The sequence below is a fragment of the Lutra lutra genome, chromosome 18 (genome assembly GCF_902655055.1).
Source record: "Lutra lutra chromosome 18, mLutLut1.2, whole genome shotgun sequence".
Lineage (NCBI taxonomy): Eukaryota > Metazoa > Chordata > Mammalia > Carnivora > Mustelidae > Lutra > Lutra lutra.
The window spans coordinates 24,898,329-24,922,549 of NC_062295.1; the positions used below are offsets into that span (position 1 = coordinate 24,898,329).

Consider the following 24,221-nt stretch of genomic DNA (forward strand, 5'->3'; position numbering starts at 1 on the left):
TATTTTGTTTAGCATAATACCTTCTAGTTCCATCCACATCATTGCAGATGGCAAGATTTCATTCTTCTTGACAGCTGTTTACTTTTTTTTTTTTAAACAAACTCTACGGTCAATGTGGGGCTTGAACTCATGACCCGAAGATTGAAAGTGACATGATCTACCCATTGAGCTAGCCAGCTGCCCCATTTTGCCTTGATTCATTGATTCAACAATATACTATTAGGGTGGGACACCTGGGTGGCTCAGGGGGTTAAAGCCTCTGCCTTCGGCTCAGGTCATGATCTGAGAGTCCTGGGATCGAGCCCCGCATCGGGCTCTCTGCTCAGCGGGGAGCCTGCTTCTTCCTCTCTCTCTGCCTGCCTCTCTGCCTACTTGTGATCTCTGTCAAATAAATAAAATCTAAAAAAAAAAGAATTAAAAAAAATACTATTAGGGTACCCACCATACACCATTACACCTTGGACATAAGGGACAGTAACACTATGAATTTAGAAGTCCTGGGGCGCCTGGGTGGCTCAGTGGGTTAAGCCGCTGCCTTTGGCTCAGGTCATGATCCCAGGTCCTGGGTTCAAGCCCCGAATCGGGCTTTCTGCTCAGCGGGGAGCCTGCTTCCTCCTCTCTCTCTGCCTGCCTCTCTGCCTGCTTGTGATTTCTCTCTGTCAAATAAATAAATAAAATCTTAAAAAAAAAAAAAATTTAGAAGTCCTGAGGTTTCACAGAAATGGGTGCTGGGGGGTTTACCAGGAGTGAATTGTCAGTGGTGATTCAGGCAAGGTGTTCTTGGCCCCTTTCAGGAACTCAGTGAGATTGGAACACTCTAGGGGCACCTGGGTGGCTCAGTCGGTTAAGCATCTGCCTTTGGGTCAGGTCATGATCCCAGGGTCCTGGTATGGACCTCTCTGCTCAGCAGGGAGCCTGCTTCTACCACTCCCTCTGCCTGCCACTCCCCTGCTTGTGCTGTCCAATAAAATCTTTAAAAAAATTTTTTAGGAGTGGGACACTCTAAGAACACAGTTGAGAACAGGAGGCAGCAACTGGAAGATCTACTCACTCAACAGCGCCTTCCTCACCCCGCAGTAACACGGTCTCTGCAACTTGGATTGGAGGAATCCAGTAGCCTCAGAAAGGTGCATTTGAAAGCAGAAGTGCAGAGCACAACATAGGCTGGAGAGATCTCCCAGAAGTGAATGATATTTTGAGTTGTGAGGAATGGCGCTGGGTTCCTTTTTTAAAAATGATGCACCCCAAATTGAGCCCATCTCAAGACAACATGGAGTGGGCAGCTGCAGCTAGCTTGAGTCTTTCAGCAAAGGGAAGCTACAAGGCCTTGCACAGAAGAAAAACATTTGCAGGGAAAATGACTGTGTTGAGACTGGTTCTCATCTCTGACCAATTAACTGGATATAGTAGGGGAGGTGACAGGAAGTGCTGACCCGGCCACAGGAACCCACTCCTGCAATAGGTCTCTGCCCACATTTCCTTTATCGCTCACTTTAAAACAGTTTCCTGCTACTGCTCAGTACCAAACCCTAGCCTTCCATCTGGAACCTTTTTAATGAGCACTGTTGGCTAGTGAGCAACTCCTTACGGAACTACTTTCCTACAAAAGCTCCTCAGGGAGCTCGGCCAGATCATCCAGATGGATGCTAATTTAATACTAAGACTATAAAACAGATATGCTTTAAGACATGTTGAGACACTTGGGTTCTTTTGCAAAATGCCTATGTGCAGCCTGCATACACCGTATCTAATTTATAATCTCACACTTCAAAGACACCACATTTTGAGAGAAAATCACTTTATTCTAATTAGTTCACAAATGAGAACATCACAAAAGGTGATTTAAGGAGGCACACAAACATCCTCCCAGCCCCAAACTCAAACCATCTCAGTGAACTTCTATTCAGTAAGAACATGCTTTTTCATTCTAATTCTGAAGAAAGCTGTAATTAATGATGGAGAGGCTTAACTGGTGGTTTTATACTTTATATATTCACTATTAATTATATTTTTATGCTAAATTAACTTGGTCATGAGAGATGATTTTCTGTGTCTTCAATTTGAACTTCTTGATTAGGCTAATCCTGCAAACAGAAAAGGTGAGTTAATAGAGTAATAGTTGTATATTCTTAGCAAAGCAGAAGCCTTCCAAATGATAAAAAGAGGGATGAAAGCCCAGGTTTATCAGATTCTTGCCTAAATGAAGGTAGGAAAATGAAAATGAGCATTTTAACAGATGGTGAGTTCTTAGGTCAAAAGGAGGAAATTATATAAACAAGTTCATTGCCACCACTCCAGAGAGCCCAAACCTCAGAGTTCACTGAGGGATGGAATAAACTCTTTTCTCAAATAAGGTGTGAAAAATGCCAATAACTTATCGGTCTTTATATCTAATCTTGGACATGGGTGAAAATGGAATGTAATTTTTTATTCACAGCTTTATGGCTAGATCACCCACATCCTGTGACCAGAACAAGACTTGACACACTAATCTACACCCACTTAAGGAAGAATCAGAATCACAATGTAACTGGCAAAAGCTTAAGATAATGACTAGAAACCTCTGGACCAGCTCTTTGTTAGAAGAACTAGATTATTTTTAGAATGTAAACAAAATCTCCTCCAACTTGTCAGTTTAATTTATGACACAGAATCCCAAAGTTCTACAGGGCGCAGGGGTATCATGCTATGAATTGAGCAATGCAGGTTCGATCAGGGATTGGTGCATCACCTACCATTTGCAAATCTGCACTGTTTCAGCACCTCGCTGAAACCTTCACAGAGCTTAAGGTCACCCTGGTTCTGGGCACACTCCAGAAACTGTTTCATCTCATAGTGGCATGGGCCAAACTGCTGCTGTGGCTGCTGGTACGCTGGCTGGGCTCCCTGAGGCTCCTGCAAAGGCACAACATTCAGGACCATTTAGAAAGCAAATTAGATTTACGCCTGAACAAAGAACAGTATCCAATGTCTTTGAGGTCAACTGGAAACATAACTAGAACTAGATGCAAATTAATTTCCATCTAATAACATGGAAAGTGAAAAAATTTAAAGGCAAAAGCAAATGGACTTTAACAAAATTCCAGTTATAAGAAGGAAGATTCAAGAACAATGATGCAAAATACCAGTGGGGTTCAGTGAAGTTTCATAGAGGAGAAAGTGGGACTACTACAGAAAAATTGACGGATGAGAGTATCAAATACACCAAAAATACAACAGGCTACACACCAAACACTCATGCTCATCAGAAAGTAAATTCACATACTTCAGAAAAAGGGGCAGTGGCAAATGTCAGAAAAGAAATCAGAGTACAGAGAAGAGGTTTAGAGCTACTAAAGAGATTTTTAAACACTTAACTAAGATTGAAACTAAATTTAAAATAAGGGGGAGGGGGTGCCTGGGTGGCTCAGTGGGTTAAGCCTCTGCCTTCGGCTCAGGTCATGATCTCAGGGTCCTGGGATCGAGCCCCGCATCGGGCTCTCTGCTCCGCAGGGAACCTGCTTCCCCCTCTCTCTCTGCCTGCCTCTCTGCCTACTTGTGATCTCTCTCTCTTTCAAATAAATAAAAAAAAATCTTTAAAAAAAATAAATAAATAAAATAAAATAAGGGGGAAATGGCTGTTTACAGTGAAATCAAGTTGAACTGCTCTTCTACTCCTTAAAAACAAGTACAATTTATACAGTACTTGATGATGCTCATCTAAGCCACTAACAACTGCCAAGCTTGGCTCTTGATAAACCATTTTCTGTTAAAAGCACTGTGGATTCTAAAATTACAGACAGTTCCTATACATAAGGAACTTAAAAATAACTAGGTTTTCTCAAAACGCCCCACGGAAAGAAAACACTGCCCAAAACCTTACCTGGTAAGTGATGTCAGGCCTTGAAGGCTCAGCACTACTTCCTCCACCGAAGCCCCCAGTGATGGCATGACCTATTGTGTGCCCGACAGCAGAGCCCACAGCCACGCCGGCTGCAGTGGTTGCCATCTGGGCCATGAGACCGGGCTGCCGGGGTGCAGCCGCAGGCGAGCCAACAGCAGATGGGGGAGCCGCTGCTGGCGGCTGAGCTGCGGGCGCTGGTCTCGGTGCAGCTCTCATCTGTGGGGCCCGGCTAAGAAAGAACAGAACAGAAAGTATGAAATGCCCACCTGCTACCAGGTTTGGACTTAAAGGAATGGTAGTGTTGACCATTTAACACAGGTCTGAATTGCAGGGGTCCGCTTTCATGTGGATTTTTTCGATAAATACGGGATAGGTACGCTACCGTATGTATTTTCTCATGATTTCTTAGTAACATTTTTCCTTTAGTTTACTCTATTGTAAGAATACAGTGTTATAATAATAAAACATACGAAATACATGTTACCTGACTGCTTCTGTTATTACTAAGGCTTCTGGTCATCAACAGGCTCTCACTAACATGCCCAGCACTGCTTTAAAAATCTTCACCTATGGTGGTGGCTCAAGTCATTACCCCAGGGTCCTCAGATTGAACCTTGCATGGGGTTCTTGGCTCATCGGGGAACCTGCATCTCCCTGTCCCTGCCACTCCCCCTGCTTGTGCTCTGTCAAATAAAGTCTTTAAAAAATAAAGATTTTATTTATTTATTTGACAGACAAGAGATCACAAGAAGGCAGAGAAGCAGGCAGAGAGAGAGGAAGGGAAGCAGGCTCCCTGCTGAGTAGAGAGCCTGATGCGGGGCTTGATCCCAGGACCCTGAGATCATGACCTGAGTGAAGGCAGAGGCTTAACCCACTGAGCCACCCAGGAACCCCAAATCTTTAAAAATAAAATAAGAGGGACGCCTGGGTGGCTCAGTTGGTTAAGGGGCTGCCTTCGGCCCAGGTCATGATTCCAGGGTCCTGGGATCAAGTCCTGCATCGGGCTCCTTGCTCAGCGGGGAGCCTACTTCTCTCTCTGCCTCTGCCTGCCTCTCCACCTGCTTGTGCTCTCTCTCTGACAAATAAATAAATAAAATCTTTAAAAACTAAAATAAAATAAAAATCTTCACCTATGTTATGTTTCCTCTGGCCGTTTTTAGATTACTTCCTTGGGTGCTCTTGCCCCACATAAGGCTAGGTCAGAAGTTTATACTTCGGTTCCATCAGGGTGCATCTGGCATCACTTTACAAAAATGTGGTTTTTGGTTCTTTGGAGAGAAGCTTCTTTCCCTTAAGTGAACCACTTCCCTATACTCCTAGCCTACTGTTTCACCACAATCCACCCTACTCCAGAAAACCAATGTGCTAAAACGTCCTTTACTGGTCATTGGAAAACTCGGGTCAGACCTGGCTTTCCTACGCACTGATAGAGAGACCGTGGACAAGTCACTTGTTGCGAGCTGTCAATTTCCTTATTTCTGGAAAAGATGAATAACATCTTTCCCTAAGGTTACTGGTGTTGAGGTTAAAGTGCGAGTAGCAGTGTACTTTCTAAAATATCTTAAGACCTAGAGAACGGCGGGGGGGGTGGGGGTGGGCGGGAGGCTCAGCTGGTTAGGCGTCCACCTTCCCCTCGGGTCATGATTCCAGGTCGTGGGATGGAGGCCCACATCGCTGGGGGTTGGGGGGGGTCCCCTCTCCCTCTACCGCGGCCTCTGCTTGTGCTCTGACAAATAAGTATTAAAAAAAGAAAAGAACTAGAAAACGTCCCCTACACGGAAGGCTTTAGTAACTGCGTTCCCGACTAGGCCGAGCCCCTGGAACCCACTGCTGGTGCTCAGATCAGCCCGTTTACTGAAATGCGGGTCATTTCCCCATCCTACGGCCTTTCCAGCACACTTTCCCCGCCTCTTCCTTTTTTGGGGGGGGCTCCTCTTGACGTTTCGGCTCACACTTGAAGAAGCCACCTCCAGGGCACGGCCGCTCTAAGTTAAAATGCGCTCTGGGAGCGCGCGGCGGGCCGGGCCGGAGTGGGGGTCGTGAATTCCAAGCCCCTCCCGGCGGGGTCACTTAACTAAACGGGCTCTACGGCAGCTCACGGAGTCACGCGCGCTCGGAACCGGAAAGGGCCCCCACCGCGAAACCCAGCCAAAGCCCGTGACAACCAACGAGCGGCGGCGGAGGCTGACCCGCTACTAGCGCGGCCTCCCTCTGCGTCAAGCGCCGGCAGGGCCTCAACCCCCCCAACGGCGGCCTCACCTGGCCGGAGGGGCCATGCGGGAGGTGCGGCTCCGGCTTCCACGCGGCATGGTTCCTGGCGGAGCGGCCCTGCTTCCAGACGTCTGAGACTCGGCGGAGACCCCAGCGGCTTCGGCGGCGCCGCAGAACGGAAAACGGGGGGCGGGCTGGGCCTGCGCTTGCGGCCAATCAGCGCGCACGCAGAGGCTCCTGCTCGCCCGCGTCCGCGCGGGCCCTGAAGGTCGCTGGAAGGGCAGGACGCCACGGCGGCGCCTGGTCGCACGCGGTTTGCGTCATGAGCTCCGCGCTGGGCGCCGGCAGGAGACCGGAAGTGCGTAAGTAACTGCGCCAGCGTTCTTCTCCCAGCTGAGTCTGAGTCGGCGCGGCTTGCGGTTCGCTTCCCAGAGCGCGAGGACCCTCGCCGCTTCCCTCCGGACGTGCGTGTTGTTAGTCCGGCGGACAGATCTCTGGCGCGACTGCCGCTGCCCTCGGACGCGTTAACTCTCAGCGTGAGGTTACTCGCCCGGGTCAGGTGTTCTGAGTCACCGTGTGGGCGCGCGGTAGGGACTGAACGAGGGAGCCGGAATACCTCAGGCAGGATCGACGGCTCCGAGTCGGATCTGTTTGTATTTCTCTCATCTGGGCTGAGGCAGCAGAAGTTGAGATTAGCGGCGCCTCGCATTTATGACTGCACGTGTTCGGACGCTCTTAGTCTGTGTCCCGGACTGTGCCCGTTAGCGGGGTAGAGCCGTCCGCTGGTAGTCATCCGTGTTCCGAACGGCGGTCCGGCGCCAGCGAGGCCCTGCAGGTCCACACAGCAGCACGTAAGACAGGCAGGGAGCGGGACACGGACGCCCGCATGAAGCAGGTCGTGGCGACAGGAACGGAAGCTGCGCGAGTGAGATGGAAGTTGAGAGGCAGGAGAGGGCGGCGGTCTTTGAAGAGGCGGCATTTGAATAGACTCCTTGAGGAAGCACCGGAAGGAAACCAGGTGTTGATCAGGGGTCGGAGCAGGCCCGGCGGAGGGAACAGCAGTTGCGAAAGCCCCAAGTGTGTGCGTTTCCGTGACTGTTGGTGCGACAGGCGGCTGCAGTAAGGGGGAAAGTTGGCTAGTGGCATTTCATGGAGGGTTTCATCGGGAGGGCTTTGGGATGGGTGGGATTTATGGAGGAGGAGAAGCAGAAGTGGAACACCATTTCTGCGTGGATGTCAAGAGACGTTTTCCCCTTCCACCAGAGTAACAGAGTTTAACGCATTGTTTCCAGTAACAGGGAATGTTTGTGCATCCAAAGGATAAATAATGCACAAACCTTTCACGAAATTTTATTTTCACGGAACTCAATGATGCGACATTGTACTTGCCTTCGGATAATTCATAAGCGGAGAAGGAGTAAAGGAGCCTTATATAGGACATCGGGGCCCAAGAAGAGCATAACTTTGGACAGTTGAGGCAACCATCCGGAACAGACAGTTTTAATCATTCCTGGCTTAAGTCATTAATTCCTGCACTGAGGAGAGAATATTAGATATTTGTACAAAGCTATTTTGTAATGGTATAAGATTTGAAACAACCTAGATTCCTGTCAGTAGAATACTGATTTTTTTTTTTTAAGTCACATCACATACTATGCAACTATAAAAAAGAGCTCCAGGCAGCAGCTTTTTCTGCCCAGGCTTTAATAAAACCACCCTTGTGCACCAATTATGTCTCAAGAATTCTTTTTTGGTCATCAGCTCCGGACCCCACCCCACCAAACCTCACCTATATTCCAAAACCACATCATTTGGCACCTGAATGTAGAGCTTCTGGGTCTCTGGACTCTGAGCTTCCACGCAAACTTGGTGAGTGCTTTCTCTCCTCTTCCTTTACTTTAGTTCCAGGGGCCTTTGATGAGTATGGTCTTATTGGAACACTTTCATGCTGATTGCTCAGAGTGCTTTCCTACTCTGTGGGGAGGGAAAGCCTGCGTCTTGGCTGGAAGTTAGTACCCTGGATGGGATGGTAATAAGACCCAGAAGCTTGATGCTGTCTCTTTACTGCTGTCCTTTACAAAGTTGTCTGTCTTGGGCATGGGATGGCTGATAATCCTGACTCCCAGGTGAGGTTTCCTCCTGTTTGATCTAAGATGATCCCCTTCACATCCCTCGTCCAGCCATTTCTGGCCACAGGACCTTCATTGGGAGCTGGCCGAAACCAGGACTCAATTGAACTAAAGCCCAACTGGGGACCATTTCCTAGGGAAGTTGGCTGTAAAGACTACATGTGTTGGAATGTTGCTTAGATCATGATGGATTTCTGTCTTTACTGTTTTCCATCAATGTCCTCTACTAACTACTTAAGCTACAAAATTGGGTAATTTTCCCTTGTAAAACTTTTCTAGTGTTCTCCATGGGTTAAAAATGGGAGGTTCTTCAAGGCAAGGTAAAATAAGGCATGACCTTCTATGGCATGACTTTCAGGGCACCCATCTGTAGCCTAGGATGCAATGGGGAAGCAGGGGGACCCTAGTGTCCCTCCTTCAGGGGCCTTTATTGGCAGCAATGGTTATAGCGATTTTGTTTGGCAAGTGCCTCTGGTCGCTTTGAAACCGTGAACTCTGACATATCCTGGAACACCACCTGGGAGTCCAGGGTGGGGTGGGCAGGGGGATTTTCTAGGTAATGGACCTTCTCTTTTCTTCAGTCCCCAAGGACTCTCCCTTGGGGTGCCTTTTAACCCCCTGGAAACAATTTGGGTTGCAAAACTGAGGAAAAGACTGAGCTTCTGTAACACTGCATGGCCTCAGTGCAATCTATCGGATCTCCTCTGCAGGCAAATGGATCTAGAATATCTTCATGGCTCATACCTAACCTTCATTGCTCTACACCAGGACTTCAACCTACAGGCCTCTTACAGAATGTTTGCTGGAATATTCTGACCAATAACCTCCTTCCCTCCCCCCCACCACAACATATTGGGTGGTAATTATCTAAATAGGCCTCCAAATAAACCCAGGTTCCTAGAGGAAACACAAGCCCTCCCTAGCAAAGGGGACTCTGACTCTCACTGTTCCTCCTCCTAGTAGATGTGGGGGCTTCTCCCTCACTCATTTCGTGGGTTAATGGTTATAACTGAAGCCAACTGTGGTTTAGTCTACCTCAGGATGCGGATTTATTTTTTTTTTTTTAAGATTTTATTTATTTATTTGACAGAGAGAAATCACAAGTAGGCAGAGAGGCAGGCAGAGAGAGAGGAGGAAGCAGGCTCCCTGCTGAGCAGAAAGCCCGATGTGGGGCTTGAACCCAGGACCTGGGATCATGACCTGAGCCGAAGGCAGCGGCTTAACCCACTGAGCCACCCAGGCGCCCCAGGATGCGGATTTAAAGGAATATTCCCAAGCAGCTGCTGAAACTCTCTTTGTTTCTCGGGGAAATTCTGTGTCTTCTCTGGCCTGGCATGGACTGCGTATTACCTCTTGTTGGCAGGAAAACATGGCATCTGCTCCTCTGTGGGGGTTGATGAGCTCTGGAACCGGGAACCCCTTCTCTACCTTCTGGCAGCACTTTGCCTCTCCTGTCTCCCCCTCTCCCTCCGTCTGTTTCTGTACCACCTTGGATGTGGCCTGCATAACTGGCTTCTAGATCACCCTGGGTGCCTCAGGCACCATGGCTCCTCCCCTCGCTGTAAAGGGGCAAGAAGAGCAACCCCTGGACTTGACCCCCTCCACCCCATATCCCCTCCCGAACAGTGTCTCAGGTAAACATTGACAATGGGGAGGATCCAGGTGGAACATAATTGAGTATTTAAACGAAGTTAAGTTTTTTGGTTTAAGATAGACATGTCTTTAAAGTTAACACTAAATGTGAAACTTTTATTCTATAGAGGTTTGCTGAGGGGCAAATAACCTCATGTTATTTTTTTTAATCTTTTTTTATTTATCTTTGCAATTCGTTAGTAAAAAGATGACTAAAATGATGGTTAATTGTCACAGCAAAGTTTTCATGGGTAATTGCTTTCAAGGTCTTTGGTAACCTGAAACTAAAGTTTTCTTTGGATGATAAGTGGGATTAAATTCATCGGACATCTAGGTCTTTTCCAAATAGGATAAGGTGCTAAATCGTTGATTACTGAATGTAGTTTGCACTTTTGACTTCTTATTGCAAAGAAACTAAGGATATTTGAGTCTGTTGGTAAACATGCTTTGTGCTTAATAGATTCTTGAAAGTGCCATCTAAGAGTTTTGGTGAAACAGCTCATAATTGGCTAGTACTTAGTTTTCACTGGAGACCAAGGTTTCTAAAATGAAAAAATTCTATTAACTGTAATTAAGATTGATGGAAATAAGAAAAACAATTCTTTGTGTAAGAGAGATATAAGTGATGTAGGAGAAAGAATTCTCAAGACTTTTTGGTGCAAAAAGGTGATTTTATTAAAGCATGGGGACAGGACCCATGGGTAGAAAGAGCTGCTATGGGGTCATAAGTAGTGGCCCATTATATACTTTCAAGTTGGGAGGGGGTTAGGGATAGCATAAGTGTTTAAGGAATTTTGAAACAAGGCTTCCAAGGCCTGGAGGGGGCTAGCTATTGTTGGGAAAAGTTCATTTATTACCGTCTAATAAAACCTTAGTCATGAGACCCTTCAGATGTATATTGGTGGGCCATATGCTTGGGGGTTTAGTGATAAAGGAAATTTCTAAATGAAGTTTTATATGTTAAATAGACTTACAGCATCCTGGGGGGTGGGTCAGGCTAGGATTGTCTTTTATCATTAGCAAAGTGTCAATATCAAGGCAGTAGAGTCCCTAGAGAAATGTCACCCTGCCTCTTTAAAGGACTTGTCAGGGGCGCCTGGGTGGCTCAGTGGGTTAAAGCCTCTGCCTTCGGCTCAGGTCATGATCCCAGGGTCCTGGGATCGAGCCCCACATCGGGCTCTCTGCTCCGCGGGGAGCCTGCTTCCTCCTCTCTCTCTGCCTGCCTCTCTGCCTCCTTGTGATTTCTGTCTGTCAAATAAGTAAATAAATCTTAAAAAAAAAAAAGATTTAAAGGACTTGTCAGTGGGTAGTAAGGAAAGTTAATAATTTTTCTTCTGCTTTTGTTTCCCACATCGTAAGGAATAAAAATGCATTTTTGTTGAAAGTAAAAAAAAGATAATTTTGTCCTAAATGCAACTGGTTGGAAAGAAATAGCTTGGGACAAAATCTGAATGCAAAGTAAAGCTGTAGATTTATGATGGAAAATCTTTGGAAAAGAATTTTAGGTGTGGTCAGGATGGACTAAGAGTGAAATGAATGGATTTTAAAAGTACATTGGTATAAGATTGAAAGTCTGTTTTCTATTAAAAAGACAAAGTTTCCTTGAATTGTTGGGTCTGCTCTTTATACGAAAATGTAAATAGTTGTTTTCTCTTTGCCTGCTGAGAAAAAACAGTTTCTATATTTTGTCTTTATCAGGTCTTTGACCAACATCCTTAATCATCTTTAGGTGTGTGCTTTAAAACTTTCTAAGGTTTTAGCAAACTTCCCCAAGATTTAAATCATGACCAAAGTCTCCTTGACTGATTAGGCATGTTTGTTTGGTATGTTATGTTTTGATATAAGGTCATTATCACTTGATGTTCTGATGTTCTAGCTATTGAAGTGTTCTGTGTCACGGAAATAACAGTTTCCTGATCAGTTATATCATAATGAATTCTCATATCAGATCATTAACAATGTCCATTTCTGAGTTTTTGTCATTTATAATTCTACTTCTCTTACAAAATGAGTTTCATCTTCAAGGGAGTTCATCAAAAGGACTTATAGGACAAATACAGTATCTTTTTTTTTTTTTTTTTTTTCAGCATAACAGTATTCATTATTTTTGCACCACACCCAGTGCTCCATGCAATCCGTGCCCTCTACAATACCCACCACCTGGTGCCCCCAACCTCCCACCCCCCACCCCTTCAAAATTCTCAGATCGTTTTTCAGAGTCCACAGTCTCTCATGGTTTACCTCCCCTTCCAATTTCCCTCAACTCCCTTCTCCTCTCCATCTCCCCTTGTCCTCCATGCTAGACAAATACAGTATCTTAAAGATACTGTTCAGTATCTTAAAGATCAAAACTGGGAAAAAAAAAAAAACTGAAATGGGTAAGAATTTCCAGAACTAACTAAAAAGCTGCATTTAAGTTAAACAAGAATTAGTAACAAGGGACTAGATGAACTAAAGATTATAGTTTTGTGACTCTTGTTTGAAATATTGCTGGTTCACTAATGTTTACTCTTTCAGATTAAGGAAACTTTCTCAAGATATCTAGGACTTACAGAAACATGATAAAGTATTCATTTGTGAACACATTGAAGCATCTAACTTTTCTTTCTACCTGAACCCTCTAAAATTCAAAAGGTCTCAGTAAGTATTCTTTCTTCCATGGCAATCATAGTCACTTAAGTTCAATAAGAATCTGTTCTTCTTGTAACAGGACACAATTAGAAACATTGGTTATTTTACCAAGTTCTTTGACTGGAATGTCATATTTGAGAGAGACATGCATAGACTCAGATATGACCAGACAGCTTTGAGGAACTAAGGCTGGCTTTCTGAAACCTGGAGCCATAAAGCCTCTGGAAATTTTGGCCTGATACCTTGCTAAAGAGTTCCCAGGAGCCTCACCAGGTGAGTAAAGAATATCACCTCCTGGCAGCTAGAGGAGCTTCATGACACTTTGGAGACCTCATGATGAGGGATTCCCACTACAGATATTGTAGGCATGTCTGATGGCAAGTACTGGGCTTGGCTTCTGGCCTGGAGAGGCTACTAAAGGTTCAACCTAGAGATTCAACCTAGAGATTCCTTTTAAAAGTTCCAGCAAAGCAAATTCTTAAAAGATCTATATGATCATTATTCTTGCTGAGTTTATGTAAATAATTAGTCCAAGTTTGTTAAAATTGGACTTGTTTTGCAAAGAAATTAGTCTTGATTTGGTTATCTCTGGAAATGAGGGTTATTTTATAGAGAAAAATTGTGTTTCAATAACGCAACTTTGTGGATGTTAAATCCTAGTTTTGATTGTCCTTAAATGTTGTTTGCTTTAGCTAGGCAACTTGAGGTAAACTTCAGAAGAATTGCCACAATAGCCCAGGTATAGGCAGTCTTCTTGCCTGTTACTCTGTGGGGATAATAACAGGACCCCATGGACATATGATTAAACAAGTGGAAAATGGGACAGATTTGGGGCATCTGGGTAACTCAGTGGGTTGGGCCTCTGCCTTTGGCTCGGGTCATGGTCCCAGGGTCCTGGGATCGAGCCCCACATCGGGCTCTCTGCTCAGCAGGGAGCCTGCTTCCTCTCTCTCTGCCTGCCTCTCTGCCTACTTGTGATCTCTGTCTGTCAAATAAATAAAGTAAAATCTTAAAAAAATTAAAAAAAAGAAAAGAAAAGGGACAGATTCCCCAACAATTGCATAACTCAGCTATCACCTTGACAAATTCTATGTGGCTGGGATGACAAAATCACCTCCTTAAAAGCCAGAGCATACCTCACTAACTACGGGCTTGTGGAGATAATGGATGACCCCGCTTTCTTTTTTTCTTTTTTTTTTTTTTTAAGGTTTTATCCATTTATTTGACAGAGATCACAAGTAGGCAGAGAGGCAGGCAGAGAGAGAGAGAGGAGGAAGCAGGCTCCCTGACAGGCAGAGAGCCCGATGCGGGGCTCGATCCCATGACCCCGGGATCATGACCCGAGCCGAAAGCAGAGGCTTTAACCCACTGAGCCACCCAGGTGCCCCGACCCCACTTTCTTTATGATTAAATTGGATGATGCACTTGGGGATGCCCCCAGCTCTTGAGACAAGTCCTTTCCTACTTGCTAGTGATTACTTGTAATTAGGATATTGTTAACTCCAGACCTCAAACAAAGAGGTCTTCTCGATGGTATTATCCTTTATATTTATCCTAAAAGCCACCTCTATTGAGGTACAATGGCAAACAAAGCCTTTAGCCAAACATACAGCAGTCCTCCTGGTAGGAGCCTCAAAGCTCACTATTGGACAGTCCCAGACTGTAATGACTTCACATGAGGTCCAGAGTGTTTGGGGGACAGAAGGCCAACAATAGATGATGGGAGGCAGACTTATTAAATACCAGGTTATGCTTAGAGATAAGTAATACTTAAAATCTGTCAGACTTTAAACCCAGCTACCCTCATGCCTGGACCTGTCCATTGTACTTCTGTAGAGCATAACGGTTGGAAGTCATTCATCTTGTTTATTCTAGTCAACCAGATGAAAAGATTCCCCTACTGAAAATACAGATGACAGTTGGTTTACTGATGGCAATAGTTTCATGGAAAAGGGAATAAGAAAAGCTGGGTGTGCCACAGTGCTCACTCATGCTTTGCAATTGCCAAAGCCTTAAAAATTAATATTTATACTGACTCCAAATATGCTTCCCTAGTCCTATATGTCCACAGAGCAATGTTTTTTAAAGATTTTATTTATTTGTCAGAGAGAGAAAGAGAGAGCACACAAGGAGGGGGAGTGGCAGGCACAGGGAGAGGGAGAAGCAGGTGGCTATGTGGCTTTAACTTGTGGCCATGGCTTCCCCCAGGCTAGATATAACAACTTCTCATTCCATAGTGATCTCAATCATTCTCAACAAATTCGCATATGGTGATCAAAATTTGAACAAATAACTCTTGAAGGGATTGTTACATATATGTGATACCGATGTTTGGATGAATGGACCCCTGATGATTACAATAAAATTCTAGTCAGGTGGTAGGTACCAGAAGTTTTAAAATTGTGCAAACCTGTTCCAGAAATTCCACATCTAGGAATTCAAGAAATGGTCATGAATATGGAAAGAAATTAGCTCTAAAGATGTTCATTTAACAAGTTGTATAAAATAGGGAAAATCAATAAAAAACTTAAAAGTGTCCTACAATATAGAATTATGTGTTATGATTCATACACATGATAAAATGTTATGCAGCCATTTAAAGTATTACGAAAGAACACCTGACATGAAAAGTAGCTTCACAATATATTAAGTGAAAGAGGTTACAAAGTGGTATACATAGTATGTTTATATTATTAGAAAAAGTTCTTAGATATTTTAAACACTTGAATTATGTGCACTTAATTAGTGGTATTACCCATTGAAGAGGGATTTCTTCTTTTTTTTTTTTTTTTTGCTTGTTTCCAATTTGTTTGATTTAAATTATACTAATTAAACATACCATGGTGTTTAAAATAGATGCACAGATTCTTTGACACTTCTTTAAAAAAGTGGAGCCTAGGGTGCCTGGGTGGTTCAGTCGGTTAAGTGTAAGCCTTAGGCTCAGGTCATGGTCCCAGAGTCCTGGGATCAAGTTCCACATCTGGCTCCTTGCTTGGCGGGGAGCCTGCTTCTCCCTCTGCCTGCAGCTCTCCCTGCTTGGGCTATCAAAAAAAAAAGGGGGGGGGCACCTGGGTGGCTCAGTGGGTTAAAGCCTCTGCCTTTGGCTCAGGTCATGATCCCAGGGTCCTAGGATCGAGCCCCGCATCGAGCCCCGCATCGGGCTCTCTGCTCCGCAGGGAGCCTGCTTCCTCCCCTCTCTCTCTCTGCCTGCCTCTCTGCCTACTTGGATCTCTCTCTCTCTCTTTCAAATAAATAAAATCTTAAAAAAAAAAAAAAAGGAACCTAATCCCTCTCCAACATCATGACCCTAAACTAAAACCACTCTGTTAGCCACCTGAGTTCTTCACCTCTAGCAACTAAGATAATATGTATTTGTTGCTTTAAGCCACTAGGTTTTGGAGTAATAGCACACAGCAATAGGTAACTAATACACAATTTTCACAATTACTATATTTAACCTATAAAAGTTTTAGTATCTAAGGTTAGCAAAATCTAGTTAGAACATGTTACAGAGTTCTGCTTTAACATGGGTTATGTCTGTCTGGGATTGTGATGAATTGGGAACCGTGTACGAAGTGAGATGTTTAAGAAAGTAAGGTCGTTACACTCTAAATGTCATTTTTTCCATTAGATAACTAAGACATACTTACATGAATGTGGTGCCTTGTACATACCAGACAAAAAAAGAATGAACCAATGAATGCATTTTTTTTGTAAGATTTTATTTATTTGACAGAGATCACAAGTAGGCAGAGAGGCAGGCAGAGAGGGAGCGGTGGGATGGAGGGGGGCAAGCAGGCTCCCTGCCGAGCAGAGAGCCCAACGTGGGGCTCAATCCCAGGACCCTGAGATCATGACCTGAGCTGAAGGCAGAGGCCTTAACCCACTGAGCCACCCAGGCGCCCCCAATGAATGTATTTTTAACTGTAGATCCCAAAACACAAAATACTGTATACACAAGTGGTTAGGTGGTGTTTAAATGAAGTTCTATGGATTTTAAAGGGATGGATATTTACTATGGATGAAAGATTTGGAGAGAAAGTGGCACTTAAAATAAGTACAGGTAGAATTTGTTTTAGAAAGATTAAAATGATAAAGGGGGAAGGGCACACTAAGACAGCACAGATTCACATGAAGAAGCAGAATCAAATATGGTGAGGACAGGACAGAAGATCTGTGTCAAGAACCAGTGTGTGTTTTTGAAAGTTGTGTTAACAAAATTTAAGAAAATTTAATAGATGATATAAGGAATTTAGGCTTTTTTATCCTGCAGGGCTAGAGCACTCCTTGAGGGTTTTTATATGTTTAAAGTGGCCTTCAGGAAGATTAATCTGGGCATGATGTCTCTGAGGCACAGCAGTAGACTGAGGGTAAAATCCTGAAGGCCAAGTCAGTGGCAATGGGAACACTGATGTAAGTGCTGTTTGTTTCAGCAGCACATATACTAATCATGAGAGGACCTACGATATACCAGGCATGGAGAGCTTTACCTGTATTATTTTATTTACACCTCCTAAGAACTCTTGAAATTGGTACAGTATTATATCCATTTAATCCATACAGTATATATAATCCATACAGTATTATATCCAGATAAGCCGCTTGCCCAAGTTCATACAGGTGTTTGATTCCTTGAAGTCAGGACTCCCTACTATAGCACACCACAGGGAGGCATTTTAAAAGAAGGAATATAGTAAAAGAAGAATTAAGGCTTTGAGTAGAGAGGAAGAAGGGATTGTGCTCTGTAAACTGAAACATTGTTACTATTTATTGGGTACCTCATACTGCCAGGCCCTTAACTGCGCGAGATGTTTTATATAATCTATAATCCAGTTTGGTAAAGTAATCCAGTATCAGTCCCATTTTACAAACGAGAAAGCAGAGGCTTGGTGTAACCTGGCAGTAGTTACCGTAGAAATTTGCTGAATGCCACAGCAATGAAGAGTCACAGTGAGGATTAATACTCAGGTTGCTTCCTCTAGTACACCCCAGCCTTCTAAGCAAGGACTCACCAAGGGGCACAGAGGCCTAAAAGAATGCAGGCAGAGAGATCAGCCTTCTGATAGCCTGTATAAAGTTTAAGCCACAACTCAACTCTGTCGTTGGGCATGGCGTTTGTGAGTGATTCTGAACAGCTGGAAGTTGCCCAGAGTAGAGGAAACTGATGCTTTCGAGGATCTGCGTACCTGACCTTTGCAACGGGCTGCATGACCTCTGGAAAGTGGAACTCCTCCGCCCCAGAATGCCCTCTTCAGAATGGGAGCTAGCAGGGCCCGCCTGGAAGGACTGGTGCGAGATCAAGTCTTAGCCAATGTCCCATGTACACGATTACAGCGGAATACACTCCTATTCTGGCGAGTATTTTTTTTTTTAATTTATTTGTCAGAGAGAGAGGGAGAGAGAGCGAGCACAGGCGGACAGAATGGCAGGCAGAGGCAGAGGGAGAAGCAGCCTCCCCGCCAAGCAAGGAGCCCGATGTGGGACTCGATCCCAGGACGCTGGGATCATGACCTGAGCCGAAGGCAGCTGCTTAACCAACTGAGCCACCCAGGCGTCCCTATTCTGGCGAGTATTAAGCCTGCACACCACATCTGTGAATCGTACAGATTCCGGCCTTTGCCTCCCCCCATTCATCTTCGTTACGTGTAAAATGAACTACTTCCTTTGTGGACTTGAAACGAGTTACCGTAGCAACGGGGAAAAGAAACCACCGAGAGTTAAAATGCCGTTCTTGCTGCTTTAATTAGAAACCCTAAAAAGGCACACCCCTTGGACACTTGGTGTTACTTAACAATCACAAGGAAAAGAGGCTGCGGCGGTCAACTTGGGCGACGTCGGGAAGAAGTCATGCTGGCCCACATGCATTCTCCCCTGCCGAGCACAGCGCCGCCGAGCCGGAGAAAACGCTTCGCTCGGTGCCGCCGGGCACCCTGCAGGGAACCGACAGGCCGATCACCGTTCCCGGCCCGCGCGCAGGCGCTGGAAGAAAATGCTCCACTCAGTCTTAAAGAGGTGTTTCCGCACCGCCGAGCCTCTTCTCCGACTCCCCAATCTGACCGTGCCGATCTTTCACACCATTCTTACTGCGGCCCAGGGGCGAGCGGGGCCGGCCGTGACTCGCCAGCGGGAGCCGCCGCGGAGGGGGCGACACTGCCCGCCGCAGTCGCAGACGGCCGACGCGACCGGCGCCCGGGTGGCCAGGATGCTGGGCCAGGGTCCCGGCGGCTGCAGCCCGCACGCACCCGCGCTCAGATCAGGCGGGTGCGCGCGCGGGGCTGCAGCTGGCGCTGGCGACGCTTGCGCTGGCCGTTGAGGAGCTTCTGCGCGACCTTGCGCTCGTGGCCGCCGGGCACCGGCCAGTTGGTACGCAGTTCCCGCTCGCGCCGCGTCCGACCCTTGCTGCGCCCGGCCCCGCAGGCCGGGAAGTCGCGCAGGTAGTAGTAATCCAGGCAGTCGTACAGCTCCTCCTCGGAGCTCACGGGCGGCCACCCTTCCGGTGGCTGCGGCGTGACCTGAGCCCGGGCGCTGAGGAGGACCGGATCCATGGCGTCGCGCCCCAGGACCGCCGGCTCGCGCGCGCGCGCGCGCTCCTGGAAGACCGTGCCCCGCCTTCCGATTGGCTCTGCCCGCGGGGGCGGGGCCTCGGGTGACGTCACAGAGCCCGGAAGGAGTCGCGCGCGAGGGCCCGCGCTCCGGTCCCAGAAGCAGCGGCCGCTCCCTCTGCCGCGGCCTGTGGTCGTGGGTGCGAGAGGGGCGTTCGGCGGAGTCCGGCCGAGCACTCGGTCTACGCTGGCCCGAACTGGGAAATGGCCCCAAGTCAGCCGTGAGAGACTGCGTACGGGAAACCGGCCGCGCGCGTCCGGAGACTCTCCGCAGCCGTGAACATCAGTCAGGTTGTAGGGGACGGAGGGAGTGCACGGTGGTGACGTGAGGTGAAGCGGTCGCTCCCGTACGAGCAACTCTTGTGTCCCGGCAGCGCAGGGCCCCACGGCCGTCCACAGAGGAGACCGAAAGGAGGCCCGTCAGAGCGCTGCAAGCACTGCGGCCGCACGAGTGCGGCTCCTTTCCCTTCCGCCGTCCCCGCTCTCGACGAGGAAGGAAGGATCTGAAGCGGGAGGCGGTGAGGGGTAGCGAGAGATCACCACGCGGGCCCGCTGCGGAGCCGGGAGCCGCGCGACTGCGGATTCCTCGCGGGAGCCCAAGACCCCGGCCCCGGGGCCGCACTCGTTAGCTGCACGCGCCGGCGGCTCGCGGCGGGGGCCCGAAGGAGGGGCGGCGGCGCGGGGCGGGGGCAAGAGGACCCGGGCCGGGGGACTGCGCCCGAGAAGACCAGGTCTCCGCGCTCCGCGGCCCCCGCGGCTCGGCGGCGACGCCCAGGGCCGATTCCCGAATTGCTGTCGCTCTCGGCGCCGCTCCCGGGAGTCACTGCGGCGAACGTCTTTATTGTGCGGAGGGTTAACCAGCCCAGATAATTCTCGTCCCACAAAAATTGCGGCTCTCCTCTGGGGGATTTTCTTTATAACAGATCAAAAATAATTCCCGACTTAAAACAAAAAACGCCTTCCCTGACACTGGATCTTGCAGGGTTTGGTGCGGATCTGAGTTTTCCCTCCGCGCTCTGAAGCCGGCTCCCGGCTGGGGCGTGGCCTGCGTACCCGCTCCGAGGGCGGTTTCGGGGAGGGGGGGTTCCTTAAATGAACGAGTCCCCGAGAGTGTTTTTAATAAAACGCCGAGAGGATTTTCTCTTCCGCCCACGTCTTATATTTGCTATTGCGAAAAAGAGAAACTAATATTTATCGTTTTACTGCTCTCCCACGCACGGTCTTTAAAAAAAATCTCTCCGGAGTTTGTTGTTATGAAAATATTCAGATACCTCAAGAGTGCAGAGAATAGAACAATGAACCCCCGTATCTCTCCACGCGGTTTCCACGCTTACCAAGATCCTGTCACGTTTGCTTTGCATATCCCTTTCTGTTTTCTTCTGCGGTGGACCTAATGTCATCTCACCCCGCTATTTCTCAATATGAGCTCTAAAAAACTAGACCTATTGCAGTGTTACCTTACACCTGACAAAATCAGCCAGTCTTGTTATTAGCTCATACTCAGTCCAGAATCCCATTTCTCTGATTGTCCTGAAGACACCGGGATGCAGTTCAGAATATGAGCGAAATCTACATGAAGCTTGCTTGGAAGTCTCTCAGGTTCTAGGGCAGTCTCTCTGTCCCCTTCATATCCCCTGACACTGACTTGTTGCAGAAACTGGGTCAGTTGTCCTGTAAAATGTCCCACTTTGTAGATTTGTCTGCTTCTTTGTGGTGTCATTTAACTTGTTCCTCTCTCTGCCACATTTCCTGTAAATTCAGGTTGGATCTAGAGGCTTGTTTGTACTCAGATTCAATTTGGGGGTCAAGAAAAGTTCCTAGGAAGTAATGTGTGTTGGTATCACACCAGGATTTCCACAATAATTCACTGTCTCAGTTTTAGTGATACAGGTAGTAACAGCCTTTCCTTGAAATTGTGAAGTTCCACATAAACTTTTGTTTAATGATTTCATCTATAGTTCATTGCTTTATTTGCTATTATGTTTATTTGCTATTATTTCATTATAGGCCACAAAATATAACTTTCTAATTCAATCATTCCTTCCACATTTATTTGCTAGAATTCTTTCTCTCATGAACCTAGGCCATTTAGTTACCCTGATACATTTTGGCAAGAAAGGCAAAACAAAATGTTTAATTCCTTTTCATTTTTTAAAGTTTATTTATTGGAACACCTCGATGGCTCAGTTGTTTAACCATCTGCCTTCCACTCAGGTCATGATCCTGGGGTCCTGGGATGGAGTCCCACATTGGGCTCCTTGCCCAACAGGGAACCTGCTTCTCCCTCTGCCTGCTCTGCCTGCCGCTCTCCCTGTTTGTGCACTCTCTCTTTGACAAATGAATAAATAAAATCTTTTAAAAAATAAAGTTTATTTATTTATTTATTTATTTATGTGAGTAATCTCTACACCCAATGTGGCACTTAAACCCATGACCCAGAGATCAAGAGTCACATGCTCTTCCAACTGAGTCAGCAAGGCGCCCCTAATTCCCTTTTACAGATGGGTTTGCAGAGTTCTAACAGACTCTACCTTTTTTTCCTATTGAGAATCATTATGAACTCAAGTACCGTTTAAAAACACAGTGTGTTTAATCAATTTCATTCATTTTTACTCTCTTTTAATGGTCAAATTGTTCCGTCTTTGGCCAGTGGGAGCTCCTTCATGTGATTCTTACGTTCTGTTGGCATTAACCTAGTAGTCTTGGAGAATGCCTTTGTTTGTGGGTAAACCAAGATGTCCATCTAGGCTCATCCTATACATTGTATGCCCCAGACCTGGAATTAGCTATTTCCCCAAGGAGTCCTTGATCTTTTTAGTGTAGAGAATGGATTTAGACACAACAATCTTAAGGCCTTGTATTATGTTTCTTGGTCTTTACAAAAACCCTGTGAAATATTACTGTCCCAGTTTTCCAGATGAGGAAATAATTTAACAACTTCCCTGAGATTATATAACTAATAAAAAGCAGATCCAGACTAAGAGTGAGAACTTCTGACTCCTATGTAACCGTTTCTTCCATTTTACTATGCCTCTTCATAGAAACTCCTTGTCAGTTCACAGATTGCTAAACATTCCTGCTCTCCTAGCTTCTGAGATGATACTTAAAAACAGGTGCCACCATCTGTCTTGCTCTCTGGCCCCAGAACTCTGAATTGATTCTGATGATATCATTGCAGTAAGATTTTAAAGTGGACTTTGTACCTTATGTAGTGGTTTGACTCCAGACAGGGGATAAAAACTAATAAGCGTGCTTCAGGACAAGACTTTAATTCCTCATGTTAGCATAACCATGTACAGTTTATAAAGCTCTGTTTCATCACTTTCTAAAGATTATTGCAACTACCTCATAGGGTAGTGGAAAGAGAAATGGAGATTCATCCAGGTCATATGGCTTGCCTAAGGCTTATGGTGGAGTGACTCCCTGTGTCTGCATTAAGTGACACTCATTCACAAGCTCAGAGCTCACTACGGCTTATATTCAACACTTCTTTCTCTTCCCCATTTATTCATGCATTTGCATTACTTGTGTATTTGTCTAGCTCCCCTATAACATTAGAAACATGTTTGCCTCCACCCCATCGCCGGCTCACAGTAGTTATAAAATAAATGCCTGTCGAATAAATACATATATGTATGTTTAATCAACCAAAACCATTAAAAGCTGTTAACGAAAATGAGCAAAATTTAAACAATAATTTAAACCTCATTCATTCAAAATATATTTTCTAAACATGTAGCATGTGCCTGATATTGTTTTAGACTTTCAGGATTAAAGTTCCCTGCTCTCATACATTTTATATTCTAGAAGAGACAGACAATAAAAAGTATGTAATATATGATCTCTCAGTGATAAGGCAATTAAGAAATATGCAGCATAAAAATGTCATGAATGTAATATTTTAGACACAGGTTTTTTTTTGAGGTAATGGTATGGGAACAAAGGGCAAAATGAAGATATCAAAAGTGACATGAGCAAAATAGTAGAATAGGAACCTCCAAACTCTTGTTCTCACACAAGACATTAAAGTAAACAAACAAATTCAAAACCCAGAAACTAGCTAAAATAATCCTCTAGGAGTTATGGTAAACAGTTAAAGTAAATACCCAATCAAGAAAAGTCACATTCAAAACAGTAGGAAATTTTGTACTATTTTTACTTGTCCTTGCCCCACATCATTCATGGCATAGCAATGGTCTTGACCTGAAAGAGGCAGCAGCCCAGTCCCCAATTCCCTCCTTCAAACCAGAGAGAGCAGAGCAGAACTTACTTTAACATTCTAAACTGCCAGAGGGCTGAAGGACTTGTATCTGCTGTGTCTCACTGAAAGCTCAAGTAGAAAAGTGATGGTTATGGCTCAAGAAAGCTGCAGAGGACTAAAGACCCACAGATGCCTGAGGGAAGGGATTATAGGTGGAGATATACAATAGGCCGTCTATAGTCTCAAGAAGCTGGATGAGACTCTGGAAAATTAAGACATTAAAAAGTAGCCATGTATACAAGGGAATTAGTAAAGACACAAAAGCTGAGGGAAGACACATACTCAGAAGGGACATGAGAAGACTTTTGAGCTTTCACCTCGAGCTGATCTCAAAGTCTAAAGATGAGCCAGATAACTAGAGAAAGAATGCATAAGTGTAATACCAGTCTGCAAAGACTAGGAGAGATGGGTTCTTTCTAATGCCCAATTTTCAACAACATCACAGAATTACAAGGCATATGAAGAAACAGGAAAACATGACCCATTTATTTTTTTTTATTTTTTTTAAAGATTTTATTTATTTATTTGACAGAGAGAAATCACAAGTAAGCAGAGAGGCAGGCAGAGAGAGAGAGAGAGAAGGAAGCAGGCTCCCTGCTGAGCAGAAAGCCCGATGTGGGGCTCGAACCTAGGACCTGGGATCATGACCTGAGCCGAAGGCAGCGGTTTAACCCACTGAGCCACCCAGGCGCCCAACATGACCCATTTAAAGGAGGAAAATAAATTGGCAGAAAACATCCCTGAAAAATCAGAGCATCAGACTTACTAGACAAAGACTTAAAAAAAAAAAAAACTATCTTTAAGTACAAAAAACTGAAGGAAATCATGAATATTATATGTGAACAAAATGAGAATATAAACAAAGAGGTTGG

General features: G+C 45.6%; 2 protein-coding genes across 2 annotated transcripts; both read right to left on the reverse strand.

Annotated features, from left to right (window-relative positions):
* Positions 1–1,781: 1,781 nt before the first annotated feature.
* Positions 1,782–6,309, reverse strand: CHCHD2 (coiled-coil-helix-coiled-coil-helix domain containing 2). The gene is made up of 4 exons (XM_047713077.1): positions 6,143–6,309; positions 3,863–4,112; positions 2,736–2,895; positions 1,782–2,084 (listed from the first exon to the last, which is right to left on the reverse strand). The coding sequence occupies exons 1-4, from the start codon at positions 6,190–6,192 to the stop codon at positions 2,074–2,076; spliced, it is 471 nt and encodes a 156-aa protein (XP_047569033.1). The 5' UTR covers positions 6,193–6,309; the 3' UTR covers positions 1,782–2,073.
* An 11,900-nt stretch (positions 6,310–18,209) lies between these two features.
* Positions 18,210–19,508, reverse strand: NUPR2 (nuclear protein 2, transcriptional regulator; the record flags this gene model as incomplete). The annotated part of the gene is made up of 1 exon (XM_047713116.1): positions 18,210–19,508. A coding segment is annotated over one exon (774 nt), but the record flags the coding sequence as incomplete, so codon positions are not given.
* Between the last annotated feature and the right edge of the window lie 4,713 nt (positions 19,509–24,221).

Coding starts and splice junctions, on each gene's coding strand:
- CHCHD2 (XM_047713077.1), bottom strand. CDS start 6,192: ATGCCGCGTGGAAGCCGGAGCCGCACCTCCCGCATGGCCCCTCCGGCC. Junction 4,113..6,142: donor CGCATGGCCCCTCCGGCCAG/GTGAGGCCGCCG, acceptor GTTCTTTCTTAG/CCGGGCCCCACAGATGAGAG. Junction 2,896..3,862: donor GGCCTGACATCACTTACCAG/GTAAGGTTTTGG, acceptor GTGCCTTTGCAG/GAGCCTCAGGGAGCCCAGCC.